Below are 27,222 nucleotides of genomic sequence, written 5' to 3'. Positions count from 1 at the left end.
TGCTCTAGGGAGCCACTCCCAGGCATCAAAATCACCTCAGAGGACTCATCAGGATCGTTAAAAGAATCATGGAATGGTTTGGGTTGGAAAGGACCTTAAAGATCATCCTAAACTCTCTCCACTGTCCCAGGCTGCTCCAGGCCCCCGTGTCCATCCTGGCCTTGGGCACTCCAGGCTTTCTCAGGGCTTCAGCACCCTCACAGGAAAGGCTTCACCCTCTAACACATTATTTCATTTCCCACCTCACCGGTTCTTTACACACAATGACTTTCAGCAGCATTTTCTACCTGCTTTAATTTCCTTTTGTGGAATGGACAGAGTTGGAGTTAATCCAAACAATCTATTGTGTTTTCCTCCTGAAAGCACAGCAGCTTCATCCATCTCAAACCAAATCATTCCAAATTGCCTTTGTTTGGAGATGATACATTTAAAATACCTGGAAGCATTCTTTAACTCAAGCTATCACTGATTTATTATGTGCTGCTTTAATTCTCCCTTAAAAATGTGCATCCTGCTTGGGAGTGTATTTTAAACTATTCACTCATATCTAAGGGAATTTCCTGGAAAAAGACAAAATACCCATGAGTTCTTCCACCAATTTCCTTTGAGAACTCTTACCTGTGTACCCAGTACTTGTAGTACTGGGGCAGAACTCCATTGGGCCCCTTCTCCTGGAACAGCTCAATGAGCCTCTCCAGCACAGTCACAGTCCTTGCAATGAGGCAATCTGCACTCAGAGCCTTCAGCTCCGTCCCCTCTTCCCTGTTAAACTTTGCAATGAGGTCATTGATGCAGATGGTGGGGTTGCTGTTATTCACATTAAACCCAAAGCCTGCAGAAGACAAAGAGGAGGACACAATCAAAGAGACAAACTCATTGTAAGCAGCACAGACAGATTTAATTCACCTGCTCCCTACAGTGATCACTCAGGATGGCTCCCAGAGCTGGTTTCATTCAGCCTCTCACACCTTTGGATCTTCTTTCTCATGTAATTACAATTCTCAGCTCAGATTTTGCTCTCTGTCCTCAAAATTCCTCCTCAGAATCACAGAGGCAAATCCAGCAGAGCTTTCCAACCCCACCAGCGAGGGCTGGGAGAGGACAAACTGCACCTTGGTTCCAGAACCATCCCTGTGAGACATTCCCACACTCCCTGGAAGGTGCTCAGCCCACTCAGAGAGCCACTGATCCCACCTAAGATGGAGTTTGATCCCAAAACTCAGCTCAGAGCCCTTTCTGCTTCCTGCAGAGAGCTCAGTGCCCTTTCCAAACCCCACACTTTGCACTCAGCTGATAAAGCCTCGCTTGGCTTGCTCAGGAAAGCCCAGGAGATTTGATTTTAACTTTGTGAGATTCCAGTTTGCCTAATCCATCTCACCACAGCGTATCCTTTAGAAGCCTCCAGCCTCTTGCTGAGATTTCTCCAGCTGCAATTCCCGAATTCTGAGTTGGCAGAATGCCTCCCTTGTTTGAATATGGCTCCTGGGGCCTTTTCTGCAGCCTGCTGAAACAGCCTGCCAGGGATGTAAAGAACTATATTGTATTACCTGTTTATTTTTTGCTCCTAATAATTTGGGTTTTTCTTTTTTCTTCCCTCAGACATTTGGGATAAAACTCCCTGTCTGTCAATCAGGTTTGGGCATGATGCAGTTCTGTTTGCAAGGAGGCGCAGATGTCTTGATTTGTAAGTTTGCTGTTGATAATTCATAATTGGGTTAACTTAGAGAAGGATCCTTTCAGTGAAAAGGAGTTTAACAAGTCAGGGAATGAACACAAAACAAGGCACAGTGATCCCAACACACCAGTGCTGTGGAAATGAGCTGAAATTTGGGTTACTGGAAAGAGATAAAGGAAAATGAACTAACTGGAAAATGCAACGAGCTGTGCCAGCAAATCCCAACTCAGGTGTCTGCAATCCAATGTGAGGGAACAGAGACACCACTGAGGGGTCACAGAGCCTTGGGGTCCTTCAGGATCACTGCTCAGAAACCCAGACAGTGGGACAGAGCAGCCACCCTGCAGCTGAAGCCCCAACAGCTGGGAAGGAACACGGCCAAGGGGAAAAGGCAGCAGGAAACTGGAAAGGCTCGAGGGGCTCGGGGCTCTGGGGGCACTGTGCAGTGTCCAGAGAGAGGAGAGCCCGCAGCAGTGCTGATGTGGGCTCGGGGCTCTGGGGGCGCTGCGCAGTGTCCAGAGAGAGGAGAGCCCTCAGCAGCGCTGATGTGGCTGATGGATGTTTCAGTGGCGACTCCACGAGGAGCTGGACGTGCCTGAGCAGAGCAGAGCGGGGTTTGCTCGCTGGCTGCCCCCTGCGTTCCACTGGTGCTTGGCTCCCCCGCCTGCCGCGGGCCTGGCCCTCACATCAATGGGGAACCTTCTCCTCAGAACTCCTCCCTCCTCCACAAGTCCCAGCGCCGTAAAGTTCTTCCATTTCAAATTCCAAATTGGAAAAACAAGTTTTTTTGGTTGTTTTTTTTTTTTTTTGTTGTTGTTGTTTTTTTTTCTCCAAACTGTGTTTAAAAGTCTCAGCGTGAAGCGTTGTCACCTGCAGGGTTTGAGCAGTGGAAATTCAGGTTTGTCTTTGATCTTATTCTCCTGAGCTCCTCCTTGGAGCAGTGGAGCCACAGAGATGATCCTTGATTTCCATCATTGTGACCGTGTTCACAGGGGTTTTCAGGTGAGGGAAGAGACAAAAATGTTGACTCCATGTTCAGAAGGCTTGATTCATTATTTTATGAAATATATATATATATTACACTAAAACTATACTAAAAAGAATAGAAAGAAAAGTTTCATCTCAGAAGGCTGGCTAAGCTGAGGGTAGAAAGGAAAGAATAGCAAAGGTTTGTGTCTCAGACAGAGAGTCCAAGCCAACTGGGCCGTGGTTGGCCATTAATTGCAAACATCCAAGATGTGCCAACCACAGATGCACCTGTTGCATTCCACAGCAGCAGATAATCAATGTTTACATTTTGTTCCTGAATCTTCTCAGCTTCTCAGGAAGAAAAAAATCCTAAGAAAGGATTTTCATGAACAGATGTCTGCGACACATCATTATCCTCATTTATGGGTGGTTCTGAGGAATGCCATGGAAAGAGCGAGCTCAGTGCCTGGAGGTGGCACTGAGTGCTCTGGGCTGGGGACAGGGTGGGCACAGCTGGCACTCCATGGGCTGGCAGGGCTTTGCCAACCTCAGGGATCCTGGGATTCCGCCTGGGAAAGGATCCTTTGGAAAAGGGGAGATGGATCTGACACACCTTCCCTGGTGGGGAACTGAATCCCATCACTCCTACCAATCCCAAAACCTTCAGTGTCATGAGGGCCCTCTAGGACTCCATGAAACACAGCCCTGGAATGATGGAAAACATCCTGGGATTCACATGGAGCAAGGAAGTTTCAATTTGAAAATCTCCCAGCTGAAAACAAACTGATGAAAATGGGCATTTATCTATACCTCAGACCTTCCAGAGGAATATCAGAGAGAATGGATTCAGAAAATCTCCATTTGAATTGGAATATTTTGGTGTTCAGGGTTAGAATGGAAAGGTCCAACCCAAACACGTGAAGTGCTTAAAGAGATACTTGATATAATGAACTATTTTTGGATGTATTCCTGCTTTCCTTGTGTTAACCAGACTGTAGGAAAACATGGAAGTTGTAAATGGCTGAAGGGGCACAGAGAGATTTCTAAAGTTTCCGTGCAATTTCCATTTTGTTCAAGTCAATTATTTACAAAATGGAGGTATTAAATTGAACAGAAAATGTCCTGTCTGGTCACGTTTCACAGAAAAAGGTGATTTCTTCAAGTCTTTTCTTGTTTGCACCTCTAAAATTACAGAATTTTGACAGAAACAACACCATGACCACTCAATCTTTGCAGGATATTTACTTGTGCTATATTCAAATAGCAAATATAATTCTTTTCTTCACCCTTTTAGACTTCCTAAGGAATTTCTTTCAATTTTTTAGACACAGCACAGACAATTACTTTTGCAACCAGAATCTGCAAAGTTTCTCAGCAGATCTGGGATGCTTAGGGGAAAACTTCCTTATCGCAGAGCAGGATGAATATCAGACTAGAGATGACAAAAACATCTCAATAATTAAAAATAAAAAAATGTAGCTTTTCTTTTGATTTAAGAAGCATGTTCTTCATTTAACTGTTTGTCATGTTCCAAAAAATCCATAAATTGGGAAAAAAGGATGGAGTTTTCAGCATATTCCACATAAATCAAGGAGGACAATTCCCCTCTCCCATGTAGTGCTCTTCCTTTGAACTCTCCTACACCAATCCAGATGCTTGCATTTATGTTTTACTTGTCTAGCATATGGAGTTATTAAGAAGAATGAAAACATTTACTTTTTGTGCTTCCTCTGGATTGAATGTTGTGCTTTATGTCCTTATGCCTGCTGTCATTATTTGTTCTCATCGTTGCCATTTTTACCGATACAGACACTGATAACAAAATCCTCCAGAAAAAAAAAAACAAAAAAAAAAGCTTCAAAATAGACATTTACCAATGAGAATATGAAATGTTGTTTCAATGAGTGTTGAGTTCACCAGAACCCCACCAATCTTCATCAGGTCACTGTAGTAAATGTCATTTGGCCACTTCACTCGCAGCTCGATGTCCTGAAGGAACAAAAGCAGATATTTAGAGACATTTATGGCTCATTCATCACCCCATAATCTGTAGAGAATCCCAGAATGGTTGGGCTGGAAGGGACCTCAAAGCCCACCCAGTGCCAGCCCTGCCATGGCAGGGACACCTCCCACTGTGCCAGGGTGCCCAGGGCACATCTGCTGAGCCTGAGGGGACATCAGCCCTTGGCAGGGGGGCAAAACAGAGTTAGAGGTTTAGAATCAGTTATGGTACAGCAAGAAAATCTTAAAAATTATCAAAAAATCAGTGCTTGAACTTCCCCTTTGGACTCAAGTCCTGCAAGGCTTTTCCTTCTGTCCATGCCATACCAATGCAGCAGCCACGAGCAGTGGGATGATCTGCAGAGTGATGGAATCATGGAATGGGTGGGGTTGGAAGGGACCTCAAAGCCCATCCAGTGCCAGCCCTGCCATGGCAGGGACACCTCCCACTGTCCCAGTGTCCAACCTGGCCTTGGGCACTGCCAGGGATCCAGGGGTGGAATTCCATCCCAGCCCCTGCCCACCCTCTCAGGGAAGGAATTTTCTCCCAACATTCCACCTAAAGCTGTAATTTTTCAGTGTGGAGCCATTCCCTGTGTGCTGTCCCTGCATCCCCTGGCAATTGTCTCTCTCCAGCTTTCCTGGGGCTCCTCCAGGCCCTGCAAGGCCACCCTGAGCTCAGCCCAAAGCTTCTCCTGTGCAGGTGAGCAATGCCAGCTGTGCCAGCCTTTCCTGCCAGCAGAGCTGCTCCATCCCTCTGCCCATCCTGGAGCCTCCTCTGGGCTCTGCAGCAGCTCCAGCTCCTCCCTGGCTGGGGCAGCTCTGCAGCTGGGAAATCACCTGAGGAGAGCAAAGGAGGAGAATTTTCTCTGCCTCTTTGCCACACCCAAAGTGCTGCTGTCGACTGCTCCTCTTAATGAGAATCCACTGAAGTTCTCCACAAATGCTGCAGAAAATGGAACCCTGCCTGAGGAACCTTGCAGGAACTGATGCCCCAGCTTTGAGCTTTTCTATTTTTCAGGTTCTGTGCTGCTTTAGTGTGTGGGTCTGGGTTCACATTCAGGGATGGTGAGCTCTGTGCACAGAGCAGGGACACAAAACAATTCCTGCTCCAGCTGGGCACCAAGGACAAATGAGCCAAATCTCAGCCCAGGAGCACAAACCCCGTGGGCTGGAGAGAGAAAAACAAGCAGGGTGGGACTGCAGGGCTAAAGCTGCAATGGGACAATGAACTGCAAGGTGCAAATGGAGCAGAACTGATCCCAGGGACAGAGCCCGTGCCCGGCCGTGCATTTTGGGGCCATTTTGGTTCATCCTGGGTGCAGCCCTGGCTGGGCTCTGGTGCTGCCCAAGGTGCATCCATGGAGGAGATGCTGTGAATAAATCCCTGCTTTATTCTGGAGCTCTGCCCAGCCTCTGCTCTGGGGCAGCCTGCACAGGGCATCAATCCGTGTCATTTGTAGGATTAGAAATAATAATTATAATAATTCCTGGACCAAAAGGGGCTCCAAGAAGGCTGGAGAGGGACAATTTAAAAGGAATGGAGTGACAGGACACAGGGAATGGTTTTGAACAGATGGAGGTCAGGGTTAGATGGGATTTTGGGAATGAGGAATTGTTCCCTGGCAGGGTGGGCAGGGCTGGGATAGAATTCCACCCCTGGATCCCTGGCAGTGCCCAAGGCCAGGTGGGAGCAGCCTGGGGCAGTGGGAGGTGTCCCTGGCATGGCAGGGGTGGCACTGGGTGATCTTCAAGGTCTTCAATCTGCCTGGGCTCTGGTGCTGCCCAAGGTGCATCCATGGAGGAGATGCTGTGAATAAATCCCTGCTTTATTCTGGAGCTCTGCCCAGCTCTGCTCTGGGGCAGCCTGCACAAGGCATCAGCAGCAGCCAAAGAGACAGTGACATCCCGAATTTCAGAAAGGAAATTCGACAGACAGGAGAAATCCCAGCTCCCAACCACACAAATGGTTCAGAAACGTCCCAAAGCTGTCCCTGCTGGAAACACAAACCAAGCAGTGACAACGTCCCAGCCCCACAGAGCAGCTTTTGTTGAAACCACGGGGCTGGGCTGAACTTTGCACTGGCTACTTGAACACAAACAGAAAGCAAATGTGCTTCCTGCAGCTTGAAATGCTGCCCATGGCTGCTGCATCCCCGGGGGCAAATTAGGGGAGGTGCTCCAGGCGTACAGGAGTCGCATTCCCTCCCGTTGTAGGGGGTGAAATCCCTTTACAGGATGTGTGAAAGCTGCACCTGGGTCCGTGTCTACTTTTCTGACAGATTTAAAGGCCAGGGAGGAGTCCATGACACGTCCACTGACAGGAAATACCACCTGATCTTGCTATCAAAGCATTCTGAGGGAAAGTATCACCAGCTCCTATTCGTTTTGGGAAAGAACTTGGCTCCCTGCACCGGGGGAAGGATTTTAGGGCACTCTGGAGACGGGGGAGGAACGACACAGTGGAATGGTGCTCTCAGTGATAACAAAAGGGGGAAACACACACCTGTGAGACAGCAGACAGTAGCTCTGTGACTGAAGTGACAACAGCAGCAAGAACAGCTGGGGCAGCTGGGTGTTCTCATGGCTGTTGTATTTGTGGGGTGCCCCCGTGAAGAGAGGAATGATGAATCTGATTCCATGTTCTAATTTATTATTTTATCATACTATGTTATATTAAAGAATGCTGTACTAAACTATACTAAAGAATACAGAAAGGATATTTACAGAAGGCTAAAAAGATAATAATGAAAACTCGTGACTCTCTCCAGAGTCCTGACACAGGCTGGCCCCAATTGGCCAAAGAGTGAAAACAACTCACAGCAGAATCCAATGGAACAATCACCTGTGGGTAAACAATCTCCAAACACATTCCAAAGGAGCAAAACACAGGAGAAGCAAATGAGATAAGAATTGTTTTCATTTTCTCTGAGGCTTCTCAGCTTCCCAGGAGAAAAACCCTGGGTGAGGGGATTTTTCAGAAAATGTGAATGCCACACATGGCTTTGCCACGGAGTGGGTTCACCACACAAAATGTCACAAAATACGCTGGAAATGGAGCAATTCTTGTCTTCCCTCACTAGAGAAACATTCTGCTGTTCTCAGAAGGGGAGAGCAAAGCATCCTCTTGATTTAAATCCCATTTGCATCCTCAGCATTAACATCTGATCAAGGGAACTTCCAACGGAGCCCTCAGATCTGCTCTGGGAGGACCCACAGCAAAGGCCTCGGTTACTGCTGGTTCAGCAGGGTCAGTAATTGCTGCCATCATAAAAACAATGAATGGTGATAAACTGAGCCATGGACCTCTTGGAACCAGGATGGGCAGAGGGATGGAGCAGCTCTGCTGGCAGGAAAGGCTGGCACAGCTGGCATTGCTCACCTGCACAGGAGAAGCTTTGGGCTGAGCTCAGGGTGGCCTTGCAGGGCCTGGAGGAGCCCCAGGAAAGCTGGAGAGAGACAATTGCCAGGGGATGCAGGGACAGCACACAGGGAATGGCTCCACACTGAAAAATTACAGGTTTGGATGAGATGGTGGGAAAAAAATCCTTTTTTCCCCAGAGCAGCTGTGGCTGCCCCTGCATCCCTGGCAGTGCCCAAGGCCAGGTTGGACACTGGGACAGTGGGAGGTGTCCCTGCCATGGCAGGGCTGGCACTGGGTGATCTTTCAGATCCCTTCCAACCCCACCCATTCCATGATTCCATCACTCTGCAGATCATCCCACTGCTCGTGGCTGCTGCATTGGTATGGCATGGACAGAAGGAAAAGCCTTGCAGGACTTGAGTCCAAGGGGGAAATTCAAGCACTGATTTTTTGATAATTTTTAAATTTTTCTTGCTGTAACATCATTGATTCTAAACCTCTAACTCTGTTTTACCCCCCTGCCAAGGGCTGATGTCCCCTCAGGTTCAGCAGATCTGCCCTGGGCACAGAAATCTCTTTACTCTCCAAATTCTCAGTACAGCACACACATTATTAATCCACATTTTTCACATCAATATTTGGAACTTCAGTCACTTTCTTCCTCTTGATTGGAATAAAATTTAAAAATGCCACAACACATCAGGGCAGGCACACAGAAGCAAAACCACCTCCATTCTTAATTCAGCTCCTTCCCCAGCCATCCCCATGTTTTATAAAACTAACTCTTGTCCCTTCGTTTTTAACTGGTCAAATTATCCACTCCAGCCAAATGTTTTATATTGCAAATTCTAGCCTGAAGCATTTTGTTTTTGCAGTCAGGTCATGAAGCACTGAATTTAGAAGGGTTTAATAGAAAGGCTGACAGACCCTAAACTCCAGCAAAGCTACTGGGTGCCACTATAATAAAGTTCATGTGTAAATGTGTATAAGTCATTGATTTTCTGTAATATAGGAAACATATGCTTTAGTTAACTACTTCTGTAAAATACCAAAGTTTTATAGTTAGCAAATATTAGGAAATGGTAACATTAAAAAGGAGATATATGAGGTGATAAAGAAGACTGGTTCTTCATTTTAATACTGATGACAGGACACTTGATTCCCTCTCGAGAGCAATTCTCCTCAGTTCTTGCTTTAGAAATCAGTTTTCAACCTTAAACAAGGCTTGGAAAAATCCTTTAAAAGGGATAAAGTGACCACTGAAACAGCCCCAGCAAAAAAGCAGAAAAGGATTTGTCAGTTGTATTCATTTTTCCCTCCTCCTTATTCTCCTTCAGAATCAAAACAAATCAGCTCCATTGTTGGGCAAACAAAATGGACTTTTTCTTTACTGCTGAGGATTGAGGCTTAAGTTTCATAAGATTTAGAGTGAAATGAGTGCAGTGCATTTGATCAGCTCTGTAAAAGAACATTCACTCTCTGGATATTGGATTTCTCCAAACATACCAACAACCAAACATCAGGAATGTTAAGTTTAGGTTCTTTTTAAGAAGTGAATTACGCATTCAGCCATTAGACACAGAAAAGCCACAGCTAAAATCTGAATTTAATGGAGATGGAAGCGGGAATTGTGAGATGAGTTAGGACATACCTCATATCCTGGGATGGATCTGACTGCCTCCACCACTGCCAGGGACACCAGGTGCTGGATAAAAGGAATTCTCTGGCCCAGGTTGGAATGCAGAGGGATGGAGAGGTGCAGAGTGGACAGGGCACAGCCCATGGGGCTGAGCCAAACGTTCCCACCACGACCTGGGCAGGGACAGGAAAAAGGAGAACTTCAACTCAAGAAAAGAATATTTATAAAAAAAGATCACTTTGTGAATGTAGATAACAAAAGATAACTAAAGATGTAGATAACTAAAGAGAAAGATTCAAAGGTATCTATCCAAGAATGTACCACAAGTTCCTTTAATGCAACCAAACCAATTTTCCAAACCAACTGGTTTCCAAACCAATTTTGAAAGAAAAAGGGTTAAAATGCAAAGCTTTTTCTTCAAAAAATACTGGAATTTTTAAAACATTCCCATCCCTGTAAGTGTTCAAGGCCAGGTTGGATGGGGCTCTGAGAGCCTGGTTTGGTGGAAGGTGTGGCAGTGGGTGGAACAAGATGATCTTTAAGGTCCCTCCCAACTCAGGCCATTCTATAATTCTATAATTCTATAATTCTATAATTCTATAATTCTATAATTCTATAATTCTATAATTCTATAATTCTATAATTCTTTAAGGTCCCTCGCAACTCAGGCCATTCTATAATTCTGTAATTCTTTAAGGTCCCTCCCAACTCAGTCCATTCTATAATTCAATAATTCTTTAAGGTCCCTCTGAACTCAGGCCATTCTATAATTCTGTAATTTTTTAAGGTCCCTCCCAACTCAGGCCATTCTATAATTCTGTAATTCTTTAATGTCCCTCTCAACTCAGGCCATTCTGTAATTCTATAATTCTTTAAGGTCCCTCTGAACTCAGGCCATTCTATAATTCTGTAATTCTTTAAGGTCCCTCTGAACTCAGGCCATTCTATAATTCTGTAATTCTTTAAGGTCCCTCTGAACTCAGGCCATTCTATAATTCTGTAATTCTTTAAGGTCCCTCTGAACTCAGGCCATTCTATAATTCTGTAATTCTTTAAGGTCCCTCTGAACTCAGGCCATTCTATAATTCTGTAATTCTTTAAGGTCCCTTCAACTCAGGCCATGCTGTAATTCTATAATTCTTTAAGGTCCCTCTTAACTCAGGCCATTCTATAATTCTGTAATTCTATAATTCTATAATTCTATAATTCTTTAAGGTCCCTCTCAACTCAGGCCATTCTATAATTCTGTAATTTTTTAAGGTCCCTCCCAACTCAGGCCATTCTATAATTCTATAATTCTATAATTCTATAATTCTTTAAGGTCCCTCCCAACTCAGGCCATTCTATAATTCTGTAATTCTTTAAGGTCCCTCGCAACTCAGGCCATTCTGTAATTCAATAATTCTATAATTCTATAATTCTATAATTCTATAATTCTATAATTCTTTAAGGTCCCTCCCAACTCAGGCCATTCTATAATTCTATAATTCTTTAAGGTCCCTCCCAACTCAGGCCATTCTATAATTCTGTAATTCTTTAAGGTCCCTCGCAACTCAGGCCATTCTGTAATTCAATAATTCTATAATTCTATAATTCTATAATTCTATAATTCTGTAATTCTTTAAGGTCCCTCTGAACTCAGGCCATTCTATAATTCTGTAATTCTTTAAGGTCCCTCTGAACTCAGGCCATTCTATAATTCTGTAATTCTTTAAGGTCCCTTCAACTCAGGCCATGCTGTAATTCTATAATTCTTTAAGGTCCCTCTTAACTCAGGCCATTCTATAATTCTGTAATTCTATAATTCTATAATTCTATAATTCTTTAAGGTCCCTCTCAACTCAGGCCATTCTATAATTCTGTAATTTTTTAAGGTCCCTCCCAACTCAGGCCATTCTATAATTCTATAATTCTATAATTCTATAATTCTTTAAGGTCCCTCCCAACTCAGGCCATTCTATAATTCTGTAATTCTTTAAGGTCCCTCGCAACTCAGGCCATTCTGTAATTCAATAATTCTATAATTCTATAATTCTATAATTCTATAATTCTATAATTCTTTAAGGTCCCTCCCAACTCAGGCCATTCTATAATTCTATAATTCTTTAAGGTCCCTCCCAACTCAGGCCATTCTATAATTCTATAATTCTTTAAGGTCCCTTCAACTCAGGCCATGCTGTAATTCTATAATTCTTTAAGGTCTCTTCAACTCAGGCCATGCTGTAATTCTATAATTCTTTAAGGTCCCTTCAACTCAGGCCATGCTGTAATTCTATAATTCTTTAAGGTCCCTCCCAACTCAGGCCATTCTATAATTCATTTCTGAGCTTCTGAAGGACAAGCTGCTGCTCAATTTCCCAGCATGTCCTAAATCCCCTGCTGCCAGGATTTTCCTGGTCTCTGCCGACAGACACATTTTAAAGATCTTGCTTTGTTCAGGCGTAAAAGCATTTCTAAAAATGCTCTGTGTGCACCCAGAAATGCACCCAAACTCTGAACCACCCTGCACTGGAAGCGGGGAACCATCTCCTCGTGGATTTGTGCTCGGAAAAGCTCCCTGGGCCACACACTCTGCTCTGGCAGCAGAATAAATGTGGCTTTCAAAGGAGTGCCAGCATTTTTCCGGGCAGGAAACACGACTTGCTTACATTTATCTGCTCAGGCAGGTCCTTCAGACTCAATCTCAAGGCCCAGCCCTGCTCCAGCTCGGCCAGTTTCAGTTTTCATCTGGAGCTCTGACTTGTGTTACGCTGAGTGTAGCGATGGCAGCTTTTGTGACTGGCAAAACCTTTTTGGCAGGAACCAGGAGACCATTAAATCATTTCTGCAAAAGCCACCAAACATCCTGAAAATGTTTACTTTGGTCTCTTGTTAACTTTTGGGTTTTCAGTTTGAATCCGCAGTTTGAGCAGGAAGAGAAGAGGACAGGCTTATTCTATGGATTATATTATCAAAAATGCTCATAATGCAGCTTAAAATTTCCTATTTTGTGTATTTAATACACATTTATGAGTAAAACAAGGAGATTTACTCACCTTTCCCTTGTGTTTGTCGAACAGCCACTGCTATTAAACCCATCTCCTCAGGCAAGTCGAACATTAACCTGCCAATTAGGGAAAAAACCAAAAACCCCACATGCTTATCAGCTGCAACACTGAGCTACATTCATGAAAATCAAGGCTTAAATATCAGGTAATATTTTATGTTAACGTTGCACCACCATTATTTCAGTTAACATTTAATCCTGATCCAAACCCATTAGAATGTTAAAAAATGATTGGCTGAAAAGCGATAATGTAAAATATCATTTTATCTGAAATAAGTCAGAGCTACAGTTCATTTCAGTTCTGATAACCCAGGTTTTGTATTTCTTCGCTTCTTCCTCAAGTGCTCATTTTTTGGGTGTCCCTATCCTCAGCAAGTGACAACCAGCAATTCCAAACATTTGTTTCTACTTACAGCGAATTTTTGTTCATACTACAAAATATAAGAGCAGCAGTTTCTGATTATTTAGAAAACCAATATGGTGGCAATAAAGCCGTTTAAAAGATACACTATCCCCTGAGAACTAATTATGATTTAACTACAGTAAATAAATCTACACCTTCTGAGAGCTCTAGAGAACACTGGCTTATTTTAGCCTTGTGTTCTGCTTTTAAAATAGTTTCACTTAAAAGAATACTAACTTTCCTCTGGGGATAAGTAGAAAGTGCACTTTAACACCACCAAATGAGTCAATGCTACACTTAAAATAAAATAAAAAAATTAAAAAAAAAAGAAAAAGAAACCCTACTGTGAGAACTTTGTTCAAGCTACTTTGAAACAGATCTGAACTGCACCACGATCCTCCTCCATTTCACATTTTCAGGGTTATTCCAGAGATAAAACATATTCAAGATGTTGCCCGTGAGCTAAGCCCAAAAAGGGATGTCTAGCCCACAAATCTGCTACTCCCACAGGCACAAACCATGTTGTTCATTCCTATAAAAGCAATCTTGTCTCAGGGGTAAGGGCAGCCCAAACCAGAGCAAAAAGCACCACTCACAATGATTTCCTGTGAGAAATGCAATTGGAAAGAATTTCCAAAATTTGACGGAAAGTTTACGTATTGTTGTATATTTGTAATACTGAGAGAAGGTGTAAATAAGATTTAAAATATGGTTTTGTAAAATGGTTAGGTATTTTAGAGAATTAGAACCGTGAAAGATGTATTGTAGTAAGGCTATGTAAGGAAAAAATACAGGTAATTGGTGTTAGAAGTAACAGTAGTATTGTGTGGTAAAAGTTAGTAAGTTTAAATACATAATAGTTATAAGTTTAATTAAAAACATTTATAAAGTATTGTAATTAAGAAAGAGGTTGGCTTCTGATGGAATGGCACTGAGCTTTACATCTCTTGTATGTCACTATTCGAGACTCATAATAGAATAAAATCTTTTTAAACATCTCTCAGTTGGCTCATCTTTTAACAGCTGAGAAAAGCAACAATTTCCCCTGAATTTCAGAGGGGTTTGGGAGCTGGTTCAAGCTCTGCAGTTGAGGAGGTCCCACAGAGACACAATTCTTGGTGCTGAGATGAGGAACCAAACATTGCTCCTGCTCCACACTGATAACAATGAGACGTCAGCAACTCCTGGGGCTGTGGCAGCACCAGAATGCAAGAAACAAAGAGATTTCAGAGCAGCTTTCAAATGCCTGACTCAATTTAGGTTGGATGTTAGAAAAATGGTTTTTATGGAAAAAGTTATCAAGTTCTGGAATGGCTGCCCGGGGAGGTGGTGGAGTCCCCATGCCTGGGTGTGTTTAACAAAGCCTGGATGTGGCACTGGAGGCCAGGGTTCAGCTGAGGCTGGGTTGGACTCCATGGTCTTGAAGGTCTCTCCCAACCTGGTCATTCTGGGATTCTACTTTCATGGTGATGAGGTTATTGGAATGCCCAAGCAAAGTCTGGATCACAAATGCCTTTGCTAATTAAATCACAGAAATCACAGAAATCTGGAATAGTTTGGGTTGGAAGGGACCTTAAAGATCCTCCAGTTGCACCCCCTGCCATGGGTAGGGACACACAAACCAGCAGGAGCTGGACCAGGCCCCACAATGTTTTCCCCATTATTCCTGAGTCATGGAGATGCCATCAAAGGCCAAGAGCCAGAAAATCTCTTTGCCAGTCACCTTCCATGGAACACACCCTGGGAATTGTCTCCTCTGGACACTGTGGATCACATGCTGAGACGAGGCCCACCCATCTACCACCTTGAGCAGTAAATTTTACCTCTTGACACTAAATCCCAAAATCATCAAGATTAGAAGAGCCCCTCAGGATCACCCAGAGCCATCACCCCAATCCCTGTCCCCAAGGGCCACATCCAGACTGCTCTGGGACAATTCCAGGGACTCCAAACCTCCCTGGGCAGCTCAGCCCATGGCCTGACCACTCTGTGAGGGACAAAAATGTCCCAAAGCTCTACAGAAACCTGAACAGAGACTCTCAAATGTTCCCATCTCACAGAGATCCAGGGGACAGCCAGGAAAAGATCCACCAAAGGAATTTGGGTGAGGATTTTTTGTTCAGTTTCACCGGAACTGTTTTAAAACACCTGAGCCTGCCCTGGTGCCATCTGAGGCCATTTCCTCTCCTCCTTTCCCTGCCCCTCCTGGCAGGAGCTGTGCAGAGCACTGAGGTCCCCCCTGATCCCCCTTTTCTCCAGGCTGAGCATCAGAGAGCTGTGACTGATCCAACTGCCCTAAAGGTTGGATTTTCCCAGAATCCCAGAATCAAGGCTGGGAAAACCTTGGGATCACCCAGTGCCACCCCAGCCCCACCAGCATCACCCCAATCCCTGTCCCTGTCCCCAAGGCCACATCCAGCTCCAAACTCCCCTGACCTTCCTCTCATCCCTTGGACTGTGCAGGAACCTGACCTTTGGCTGGGAGGGACCATCCTGGAGACTCCTCACAGCCCTCAAGGTGCTGAGTCTGGCAGCAGAGCAATTGTGAGCTGGAGCAGCCTCAGTATTTGTTGGGTGGGTGTGCAGGAGCCCTTGGCTTGGATTGCCTGGAATCACCAGGGTGGGAAGGGACCCCCAGGACCACCCAGTGCCACCCCAGCCCCACCAGCACCACCCCAATCCCTGTCCCCAAGGCCACATCCAGACTGCTCGGGGACAATTCAGTGACTCCAAACCTCCCTGGGCAGCTCAGCCCAAGGCCTGACCACTCTGCCAGGGAAATTTTCTGTGCCAGTCTCCAACCTGAGCCTGCTCTGGTGCCATCTGAGGCCATTTCCTCTCCTCCTTTCTCTTTCCCCAACCCTCCCTCACTGCCCCTCCTGCACTGAGCTCCCCCTGATCCCCTTTTCTCCAGGCTGAGCCCCCCCAGCTCCCTCAGCTGCTCCTCCCAGGATTTGTTTTCCAGATCCTTCCCTTCCCTGGACACACTCCAGCCCCTCAGGGGGAAAATCCCCCCAAAGCTCAGGAGGTTTCATCCCTGTCTTCTGGGAGCAGCCTGATTACGACACCAAGCCCACGCTTTTGCAACATAAAATTCCAATTTAAACTTGGACACACGGTCAGGAGGAAATTACAGGCTTTGTTGAAACACACGGATTTCTGCTGCTCCTCCATTCATGTATCTGGTTTTAAATAATGAAAAAAAATCAAAATAAAAATCATGTGCTGGCCATGAGGGGAGGGAGGAAAATAAACAGAGCAGGAAAAAAGCTAATTAGGAATGCAAAACACAGGCTTCTGCAGCAAAGAGATACAATTAGGAGAAGGGATGATGCAGACTTGGCAGCAGGTAGCAACTTATTACATGGACAGGCTGAGGCTGGACTTCCAAGGGTCACAAAGAAATACTTTAAAGGACACAACATGGGGAAGTTGTTCATTCCCACACTGATGCACCCAGAGACACACAGACTGATTTTTTTACTACTTCCTGAGATTGTGCTGGAATTAACATGAAGGCAATGATAATAAAATTCTCCACACAGCCTCCCTCAGCTTCAGAGCTCTGAGCGTGGTGTGTCCTTGTTGGTTTGGTGGGGTTTTTTTTCTTCTCTGGGAGAAACAAGTTGGATTTTCCTTACCAGAAAGATTAACTGTACGTGCACTTTTTTACATATTGACTTCCCTTCTTCTCTTTCAACTTAATCAGTTGCAGACTTAACAATTTCATTTTTCTGCAGAGTGGCTTCATCACAGTGCTCACCACATTTCCCCCCTTTCCATGAAATATTTTCCTTCAAGAAATTATCTTATTTTTTTTCTTTTTTTATGCTCTTTAACCATCATGCTCTGGGTATTAATTCCAAAAACCAGAATGAGATATAAGATTATGGCAACATGAAAATAAATTTAACCATCAGGAAGAATATCAGATGACATCTATACGATCATAGAAGATGATACTGAAATTTTATGTAAACTTTTCTTTTTTTTGAGCAATTTTGTGGTAATTTCCAAAATGTGAGCAAGGCACTTTTGGCATTCAGCTGAAATAGCGAGAGGTTCTAGCAGAGTTTTTATACAAATACCCTCCTCCCCACCCTGCAGTGCATATTATGAGTGCTGACAAGAGTAATAAACAATATTTAATTATTTTACAGAAATTCCAAGTGTAGGGAGGACTCTCCTGCCAACACCACCACTTTTCATCCTACATGAACATAAAATGGGAACTGAAACCCCCCAAAACCACGTTTGCCTCATGTTAACAGCTATAAATTTCATTGATGTTGTGGGTTTAAGGTTGAAACTCCCATGAAAGCATCCTGCTGTGTTACAGTATTGCAGAGGCATTACCACAGCCAGCAGAGCATTCCAGATGTTCAAATACCTGGGCACAAGAGTTATGGGCACATTTTGCCCCTTCCCTTCGAGCTCCTTGCCTGGAAATCTCACTCTCAAAGAGGTTGTTTATGGAGGATTGTAAAAGCAACACAAACAAACAAAAAAAACCCCAAAACCCCAAAACAAAAACAAAAACAAAAAAACCCGCAACAAACCCATCAAAAACCCCAAACCCTTTCAATTTTAGTCAAATCAATGAATTCCAGAATTATTATTTAGGTTGGTGGGCCACACTTGGAGGAGAACACACCATGAATGAGAGTGGGTTTGGATTAGATATTGAGAAATAAAATTTTTCTGGGAAGGTGGGGAGGCCCTGGAAAGAATTCCCAGAGCAGCTGTGGCTGCCCCTGGATCCCTGAAGTGCCCAAGGCCAGGCTGGAGCAGCCTGGGACAATGGAAAGTGTCCCTGCCTCATGCCACGGATAAAATTGGACAATTTTTGATGTCCCTTCCAACCCAAACCATTCTGTGATTCTACCAAATATAAAATAAATGCTGTTATTGACCCCAAAGCAGCAGTTTCTGTGAGTGACACCACGCTGGGAATTGCTAAAAGCCACCAAATCAGGAAATGTGGGAAAGTTTTGAGGACGAACAAACCCTGCATTCAGTTTATTCGGGCACCTGGTAGATGGGATTTTATGGGTGACATCTCTGAAGGGCAAAGGAGCTCAAAAGATCCGATCTTTAAAAATTCCACCCACAAAATAACCCTGTGACAATCCTGAGGAAAAGCAGGATGTGAACAGAGGCTGCTTTGGCTAAAAAATGGAATCCAAGAGGGTAAAGAATGTCCAAAAAAAGATGGAAGCAAGGAGGAATGCTACAAAGGAGAAATGTAGAAATATGGTCCAGAGAATGGAAAGCTCAATTATATTAGAGACTGGGGGGGGGGGGGGGGGGGGAAATGGCAACAAGAACTTCTACTGGAATGTGATAAAAAATAAAAATTAAAAAAAATAAGAAAAATAAATAAAAGGAAGGAAAATGTGGGGTCTCAGCTGACTGAGGCCAAACCACAGTGGATACACCTCAGGCTGAGCTACTCAAGGAATTTTTTTTGTCCAGCTCTTCACCAACAAAGTCCTCCAGGACTTCACACAGGGTTCAGGGAGAAGAGGAAGCAGCAGCAGCAGTAGAGAAGAATTGATCTCATAAATCCCTTGGGAAATGCTGGCTCAGTCAGGTCGGTGAGGGCACATCCAGCTCTCCCATCCTCATGGTCAGGAACATCAGGGTGGTCCCAGATGGAGAGGGAAATCATCTCCACCCCTGTGTCCAAGGCAAGCCTTGGGCAGAACGGGTCTGGATTCTGGGATTGAAATCCTGGTTTGGGGTCCAGCTGTGGGCTGGACACAAGTGCAGACCCTCGGGGGGTTCTCCAGGCCTTGTCCCATTTAATGTCTTCAGAAGTTTAAGAAGAGGTGAAGGAAAGGAGGGAATCCAGGAGGAAATGGCACACACGTCCAGCCAGCTTGTGAGTAACACCGAGCTGAGGGGATAACCAAATTCTGGAATGGGATGTGGAGTTTTTCCAGCCCTGACTGGGAAAAGCCTTCATCGAGCTGGTCAGAATTCATTGTTCACTCTGCTTAAAAAAAAGAGTTTGGAATAGAAACCCTCAGGGATTCCTGACTCCAGAAAATGAACAGAAACTTGGCATCTCTGGTGTTTCCAGCAGACATTTAGGTTTGGATGAAATCAGTCAGAAATTGGCCATTGTAAGTGTTAAATCAGTGATTTAACAGAAATTAGCCATTGTAACTGTTAAATCAGTGATTTAAGATAAATTAGCCATTGTAACTGTTAAATCTGTGATTTAACAGAAATTAGCCATTGTAACTGTTAAATCAGTGATTTAAGATAAATTAGCCATTGTAAATGTTAAATCGGTGATTTAACAGAAATTAGCCATTGCAATTATGAAATCAGCAAGTCAACAGAAATTAGCCATTGTAACTATTAAATCAGTGATTTAAGATAAATTAGCCATTGTAAATGTTAAATCAGTGATTTAACAGAAATTAGCCACTGTAACTGTTAAATCAGTGATTTAACAGAAATTACTCATTATAACCGTTAAATCAGTGATTTAACAGAAATTAGCCATTGTAGTTGTGAAATCAGTGATTTAAGAGAAATCAGCCATTGTAACTGTTAAATCAGTGATTTAAAAGAAATGAGCCATTGTAATTGTTAATCAGTGATTTAACAGAAATTAGCCATTGTAACAGTTAAAATTTAATTGAAATTAGCCATTGTAATTGTTAATCAGTGATTTAATAGAAATTACCCATTGTAACAGTTAAAATTTAATTGAAATTAGCCATTGTAATTGTTAACCAGTGATTTAATAGAAATCACCCATTGTAACATTTAAAATTTAATTGAAATTAGCCATTTTAATTGTTAACCAGTGATTTAATAGAAATTACCCATTGTAACAGTTAAAATTTAATTGAAATTAGTCATTTTAATTGTTAACCAGTGATTTAATAGAAATTACCCATTGTAACAGTTAAAATTTAATTGAAATTAGCCATTTTAATTGTTAACCAGTGATTTAATAGAAATTACCCATTGTAACAGTTAAAATTTAATTGAAATTAGCCATTTTAATTGCTAACCAGTGATTTAATAGAAATCACCCATTGTAACAGTTAAAATTTAATTGAAATTAGCCATTTTAATTGTTAACCAGTGATTTAATAGAAATTACCCATTGTAACAGTTAAAATTTAATTGAAATTAGCCATTGTAATTGTTAACCAGTGATTTAATAGAGATCACCCATTGTAACAGTTAAAATTTAATTGAAATTAGCCATTTTAATTGCTAACCAGTGATTTAATAGAAATCACCCATTGTAACAGTTAAAATTTAATTGAAATTAGCCATTTTAATTGTTAACCAGTGATTTAATAGAAATTACCCATTGTAACAGTTAAAATTTAATTGAAATTAGCCATTGTAATTGTTAACCAGTGATTTAATAGAAATCACCCATTGTAACAGTTAAAATTTAATTGAAATTAGCCATTTTAATTGCTAACCAGTGATTTAATAGAAATCACCCATTGTAACAGTTAAAATTTAATTGAAATTAGCCATTTTAATTGTTAACCAGTGATTTAATAGAAATTACCCATTGTAACAGTTAAAATTTAATTGAAATTAGCCATTGTAATTGTTAACCAGTGATTTAATAGAAATCACCCATTGTAACAGTTAAAATTTAATTGAAATTAGCCATTTTAATTGCTAATCAGTGATTTAATAGAAATTACCCATTGTAACAGTTAAAATTTAATTGAAATTAGCCATTGTAATTGTTAACCAGTGATTTAATAGAAATTACCCATTGTAACAGTTAAAATTTAATTGAAATTAGCCATTTTAATTGCTAATCAGTGATTTAATAGAAATTACCCATTGTAACAGTTAAAATTTAATTGAAATTAGCCATTTTAATTGCTAACCAGTGATTTAATAGAAATCACCCATTGTAACAGTTAAAATTTAATTGAAATTAGCCATTTTAATTGTTAACCAGTGATTTAATAGAAATCACCCATTGTAACAGTTAAAATTTAATTGAAATTAGCCATTGTAATTGTTAACCAGTGATTTAATAGAGATCACCCATTGTAACAGTTAAAATTTAATTGAAATTAGCCATTTTAATTGCTAACCAGTGATTTAATAGAAATCACCCATTGTAACAGTTAAAATTTAATTGAAATTAGCCATTGTAATTGCTAACCAGTGATTTAATAGAAATCACCCATTGTAACAGTTAAAATTTAATTGAAATTAGCCATTGTAATTGTTAACCAGTGATTTAATAGAAATCACCCATTGTAACAGTTAAAATTTAATTGAAATTAGCCATTTTAATTGTTAACCAGTGATTTAATAGAAATTACCCATTGTAACAGTTAAAATTTAATTGAAATTAGCCATTGTAATTGTTAACCAGTGATTTAATAGAAATCACCCATTGTAACAGTTAAAATTTAATTGAAATTAGCCATTTTAATTGCTAACCAGTGATTTAATAGAAATCACCCATTGTAACAGTTAAAATTTAATTGAAATTAGCCATTGTAATTGTTAACCAGTGATTTAATAGAAATCACCCATTGTAACAGTTAAAATTTAATTGAAATTAGCCATTTTAATTGCTAATCAGTGATTTAATAGAAATTACCCACTGTAACAGTTAAAATTTAATTGAAATTAGCCATTGTAATTGTTAACCAGTGATTTAATAGAAATCACCCATTGTAACAGTTAAAATTTAATTGAAATTAGCCATTTTAATTGCTAACCAGTGATTTAATAGAAATCACCCATTGTAACAGTTAAAATTTAATTGAAATTAGCCATTGTAATTGTTAACCAGTGATTTAATAGAGATCACCCATTGTAACAGTTAAAATTTAATTGAAATTAGCCATTTTAATTGCTAACCAGTGATTTAATAGAAATCACCCATTGTAACAGTTAAAATTTAATTGAAATTAGCCATTGTAATTGCTAACCAGTGATTTAATAGAAATCACCCATTGTAACAGTTAAAATTTAATTGAAATTAGCCATTGTAATTGCTAACCAGTGATTTAATAGAAATCACCCATTGTAACAGTTAAAATTTAATTGAAATTAGCCATTTTAATTGCTAACCAGTGATTTAATAGAAATTACCCATTGTAACAGTTAAAATTTAATTGAAATTAGCCATTGTAATTGTTAACCAGTGATTTAATAGAAATCACCCATTGTAACAGTTAAAATTTAATTGAAATTAGCCATTTTAATTGTTAACCAGTGATTTAATAGAAATTACCCATTGTAACAGTTAAAATTTAATTGAAATTAGCCATTGTAATTGTTAACCAGTGATTTAATAGAAATCACCCATTGTAACAGTTAAAATTTAATTGAAATTAGCCATTTTAATTGCTAATCAGTGATTTAATAGAAATTACCCACTGTAACAGTTAAAATTTAATTGAAATTAGCCATTGTAATTGTTAACCAGTGATTTAATAGAAATCACCCATTGTAACAGTTAAAATTTAATTGAAATTAGCCATTTTAATTGCTAACCAGTGATTTAATAGAAATCACCCATTGTAACAGTTAAAATTTAATTGAAATTAGCCATTGTAATTGTTAACCAGTGACTTAGTAGAAATTACCCATTGGAACTGAAATCAGTGATTTAGCCCCAGTGGTGGTCCCTGGAATCCCATCTCCCAGGCAGGATCCTGGAGCCATTTGCCCTCAATATTTACATTTCCCCGTCCTCCACTTTCCATGAGGCATTTTCCACCCAACCAGGTGCTCCCAGAGGATGGACTCCCCCAGCTGAGACAGGGAGAACACCTCAGCTGTTAATCCAGCTCAGGAGGATTTAAATGGCAGAAATCTCACTTAAAACTGTGCCTAAATCCAGCAAGAAAAAAAAAAAACAAACAAACAAAAAAAACATTTACCAGAATGTAAACGACATGAATGCGCTCTTCTGTTCTAACGCAAAAATGCAAAAATTCACTGCTCCTTTCACTTTTCTGGTGCGTTCCCCCACAGCAAATTTAGCACAGAAAGGGCCATTTAATGTCAAATTCTCCTTGAACTCCTCGGATACACCAAAGTCCTGCCCCAGTGAGGAAAAGCATTAAAGGGATTACAATATCCCAGCCGTGGGGAAAGCTGAAAAAGCTCTGCAGCCTTGCACAGCTGGTTCCTTGTTCCCTCAAGAAACGCTACAAAAAGAAGATTGTCCTGAGCCAGACAGGGCATTTCCAGCGAGGAACATTCTCCTGAGGGGATGACGAGGGTCAGGAGCTCGCAGAGCCCTTGGTAAATCCTCCAGCAGGGCAATAATAACAATTCAGCTCCAGGGAAAATGCAGCATGAGGAGGGCTGGGAGCTGGGCAAAGCCACCTGAGATGTTTTTCAGCTCCCCAGAAATGAAAATTGCTGTTGGCAAGGGGGAACCAGCAGCAAAAGATGCCAGGGGAGAGAAGGGAAGCCTAAACCACCTAAATCACCTTTTTTTTTACCACCCATGTGCTCATGCTTGGTTGAAATGATGGTATTATAAATTGGGAATGGTTCATGCTTTGCTGGTGGAACTGCTTTGAGAATCAAGGCCTGCTGCACAGAACTCTACCATGAAATCCTCATTTTTTTCCTCTGCTCGCTGCATTTTTCAGCTGGTAGCTTTCTTGTCTATTTTTACACCTGCTATTTTGTAATTAGTCCTTTGTCTATGTTTATTGGCTTTTCCTCTTGAAAAAGAGAATTTTAAAACACAGCACCATACAGGCAGAGGTGTCAGGAAACATACCCAAATAAGAAAGGACTGCAAAAAATTAGGTCTGCCAACAAAATGCCACTAAAATTTGAAACCTGGGTTCAGACACACTGGTCATGTTCCAAAACTGCAAACTTAAAGAACTTCTTTATTCAGTAAATCAGTTTCTCTGTGAATATCATCAAGACCACAAAGTTACAGCAAAGGAGATGTGAGGAGAGTTTAGGAGTTCCTTTCAATTTTTAATTTGAAAAGCAAAAACTTGTCCTGTTTTGAACAATTTATTTCATTTTTTCCCATCTATTAAGTAATCTTTTCAATCCATAACCTTTCTTGGAAAAGCTACGTGAAGCCAAAAGTGAACATGGGACAAATGGGAATGAAACAGATTTTGTCAGGAAATAGAACCTAAGTTCTAAGTGCTAAGATTTAAGAAACAGAAGATTTACCAGGATGCAGTGAAATATATTTATCATAACATGGTAAGAGTAGGATCTTCAGGCTAAAATAAAATTTATAAACACCTTGATCAAAGCCAGATCCAGCCGTTCTTGTCTGAGGCCAAACCCAGCACAAACAGAACTGCCCCGTGGAAAATATTTCTGTGTCTGCTCTGGGGTGCCCTGACGCCCAGGGCAGCACCAACTCTGACCCTCATCCATGGAGAAAGTTTCCCAGACTTCAAGATAGACTGGAATCCACCAAACTATGAAATAGATTATAGAGAGCAGTGTATCACTCGGTGAGAAATTGAGGTTTTGGGGTTTTTAGTGTGTTGTGGATGGAAGCAAGATGGAGGGCACAGGGTGTTGTCCTGGGTTTCGTCTTCATGCTGATTCTTCCTTCTCCTTCTCCACGGGTTTGGGTGGCATTTTGTAACTGGGCAGAAAAGTCCCCATTGCAGCTCTTTGGGATCAGTTATTGGGTTAAAAGGGAAAATAATCCAGGTGTCAGTTCCTAATGGGATAGTTCAGTCCTAAAAGCCCTTGGAACCAGAGATTGTTTGGCCATTTTGTGCCTTCTGATGAAAAGCTGCAGAACTCACAGCAGTGAGACTGTTTTACTGATAACAGATAATAAACACCTGAGTGTGAACATGAAACACCATCTCAAGTGCCTTCAATCCAGACCCAGAGAAACCCACAACTGGCACTGCCACAGCCCAAAACCCCACAGTGAGGGGGAAATTGTGCCCCTGTGCCCCTCAGGAGATTTCCCAGCTGCAGAGCTGCCCCAGCCAGGGAGGAGCTGGAGCTGCTGCAGAGCCCAGAGGAGGCTCCAGGATGGGCAGAGGGATGGAGCAGCTCTGCTGGCAGGAAAGGCTGGCACAGCTGGCATTGCTCACCTGCACAGGAGAAGCTTTGGGCTGAGCTCAGGGTGGCCTTGCAGGGCCTGGAGGAGCCCCAGGAAAGCTGGAGAGAGACAATTGCCAGGGGATGCAGGGACAGCACACAGGGAATGGCTTCAAGCTGAAGGAAGGCCTACTGATAGAAGGAAGGCCTATATTGGATATTAGGAAGGAATTGTTCCCTGTGAGGCAAGTGAGGTGCTGGGATGGAATTCCCAGAAAAGCTGGGGCTGCCCCTGGATCCCTGGCAGTGCCCAAGGCCAGGCTGGACACTGGGGACAGAGGGAGGTGTCCCTGCCATGGCAGGGGTGGCACTGGGTGAGTTTCAGGATATTCCTGTGCTGGCAGGAAAGGCTGGCACAGCTGGCATTGCTCACCTGCACAGGAGAAGCTTTGGGCTGAGCTCAGGGTGGCCTTGCAGGGCCTGGAGGAGCCCCAGGAAAGCTGGAGAGAGACAATTGCCAGGGGATGCAGGGACAGCACACAGGGAATGGCTCCACACTGAAAAATTACAGCTTTAGGTGGGATGGGAGGGAAAATTCCTTCCCTGGCAGGGTGGGGAGGCCTTGGAATAGAATTCCCAGAGCAGCTGTGGCTGCCCCTGCATCCCTGGCAGTGCCCAAGGCCAGGCTGGACACTGGGGCTGGAGCAGCCTGGGACAGTGGGAGGTGTCCCTGCACTGGGGAGGCAGAGAGCAGGGGCTGGGAATAGAGCTCCAGAATAAAGCAGGGATTTATTCACAGCATCTCCTCCATGGATGCACCTTGGGCAGCACCAGAGCCCAGCCAGGGCTGCACCCAGGATGAACCAAAATGGCCCCAAAATGCACGGCCGGGCACGGGCTCTGTCCCTGGGATCAGTTCTGCTCCATTTGCACCTTGCAGTTCATTGTCCCATTGCAGCTTTAGCCCTGCAGTCCCACCCTGCTTGTTTTTCTCTCTCCAGCCCACGGGGTTTGTGCTCCTGGGCTGAGATTTGGCTCATTTGTCCTTGGTGCCCAGCTGGAGCAGGAATTGTTTTGTCTCCCTGCTCTGTGCACAGAGCTCAGCATCCCTGAATGTGAACCCAGAGCCACACACTAAAGCAGCACAGAACCTGAAAAACAGAAAAGCTCAAACCTGAGGCAGAGTTTGTGGTAGGAACAGCATTTTGGGGCTTTTTGCTATAAAATCCACCCTCAGGATTCCTCAGAGACAATGTGGATCCATCCATCCATCCATGGTCAGGGAGCCCTGCACAATGCAGATCCCGCCAGCCTTCATCAGGGCTCTGCTCTTGGTGTGCTCTTGGCTCACCATCCCATGATATGAAGCCCAGCCCCACACACTGAAGCAGCTCAGAATGTGAAAATAATAAAAACTCAAACCTGAGGTGTCAATGGCAGGGCTGGCACTGGGTGACTTTGAAAGTCTCTCCCAACCCAACCCATTCCGTCATTCTGAGATGCTTTAAAAATGCTCAAATTTGGTCACTTTCAGATAAAATCTCAACACAAGCCCAATGCAGCAGAGCAGGAAACACTCCAGGAAAACAACAAATCCATTTTGAATCAGCACAGGATTCACTCATTCGCCGTGAGGCATCGCAAACACGAGGATCCCAAAGTAACCCAGTGTGGAAATGAATTCATCCGATATTCCTCATTATCCCTTATCTATCAGCTCTTTAAAAAATAGTAATAATTCTTTTCAGATTTAAATTAATTTTTTTCATTTATCTTATTATTATTAAAAGTTTCATCAATACTTAAAATCAGAGAAGGAACTGTGAAAGACCTAAAAAATTAGTAATAATAATTATTTTCCTCATTTAAATGAATTTTTTCATTTATCTTATTATTATTAAAAGTTTCATCAATACTTAAAGTCACAGAAGGAACTGTGAAAGACCTAAAAAATTAGTAATAATAATTATTTTCCTCGTTTAAATTAATTTCTTTCATTTATTTTATTATTATTAAAAGTTTCATCAATACTTAAAATCAGAGAAGGAACTGTGAAAGACCTAAAAAATTAGTAATAATAATTATTTTCCTCGTTTAAATT

The 27,222-nt window shown here is 42.2% G+C and overlaps 1 protein-coding gene across 1 annotated transcript in view; it reads right to left on the bottom strand.

Annotated features, from left to right (window-relative positions):
* The window catches only part of HLCS (holocarboxylase synthetase), a 171,824-nt gene that overhangs the window by 2,426 nt on the left and 142,176 nt on the right, over positions 1-27,222 (bottom strand). The window contains exons 7-10 of the mRNA XM_058799979.1: positions 12,684-12,751; positions 9,661-9,821; positions 4,519-4,633; positions 619-832 (exon numbers count right to left, since the gene is read on the bottom strand). Coding sequence (XP_058655962.1) covers positions 619-832; positions 4,519-4,633; positions 9,661-9,821; positions 12,684-12,751 — 558 coding nt within the window. The remainder of the gene's footprint in view (positions 1-618; positions 833-4,518; positions 4,634-9,660; positions 9,822-12,683; positions 12,752-27,222) is intronic.

Source organism: Ammospiza caudacuta, chromosome 2, assembly GCF_027887145.1.
Source record: "Ammospiza caudacuta isolate bAmmCau1 chromosome 2, bAmmCau1.pri, whole genome shotgun sequence".
NCBI lineage: Eukaryota > Metazoa > Chordata > Aves > Passeriformes > Passerellidae > Ammospiza > Ammospiza caudacuta.
The sequence above is the reverse complement of the archived record's forward strand: the minus strand, read 5'-3'. Positions and strand labels throughout refer to the sequence as shown.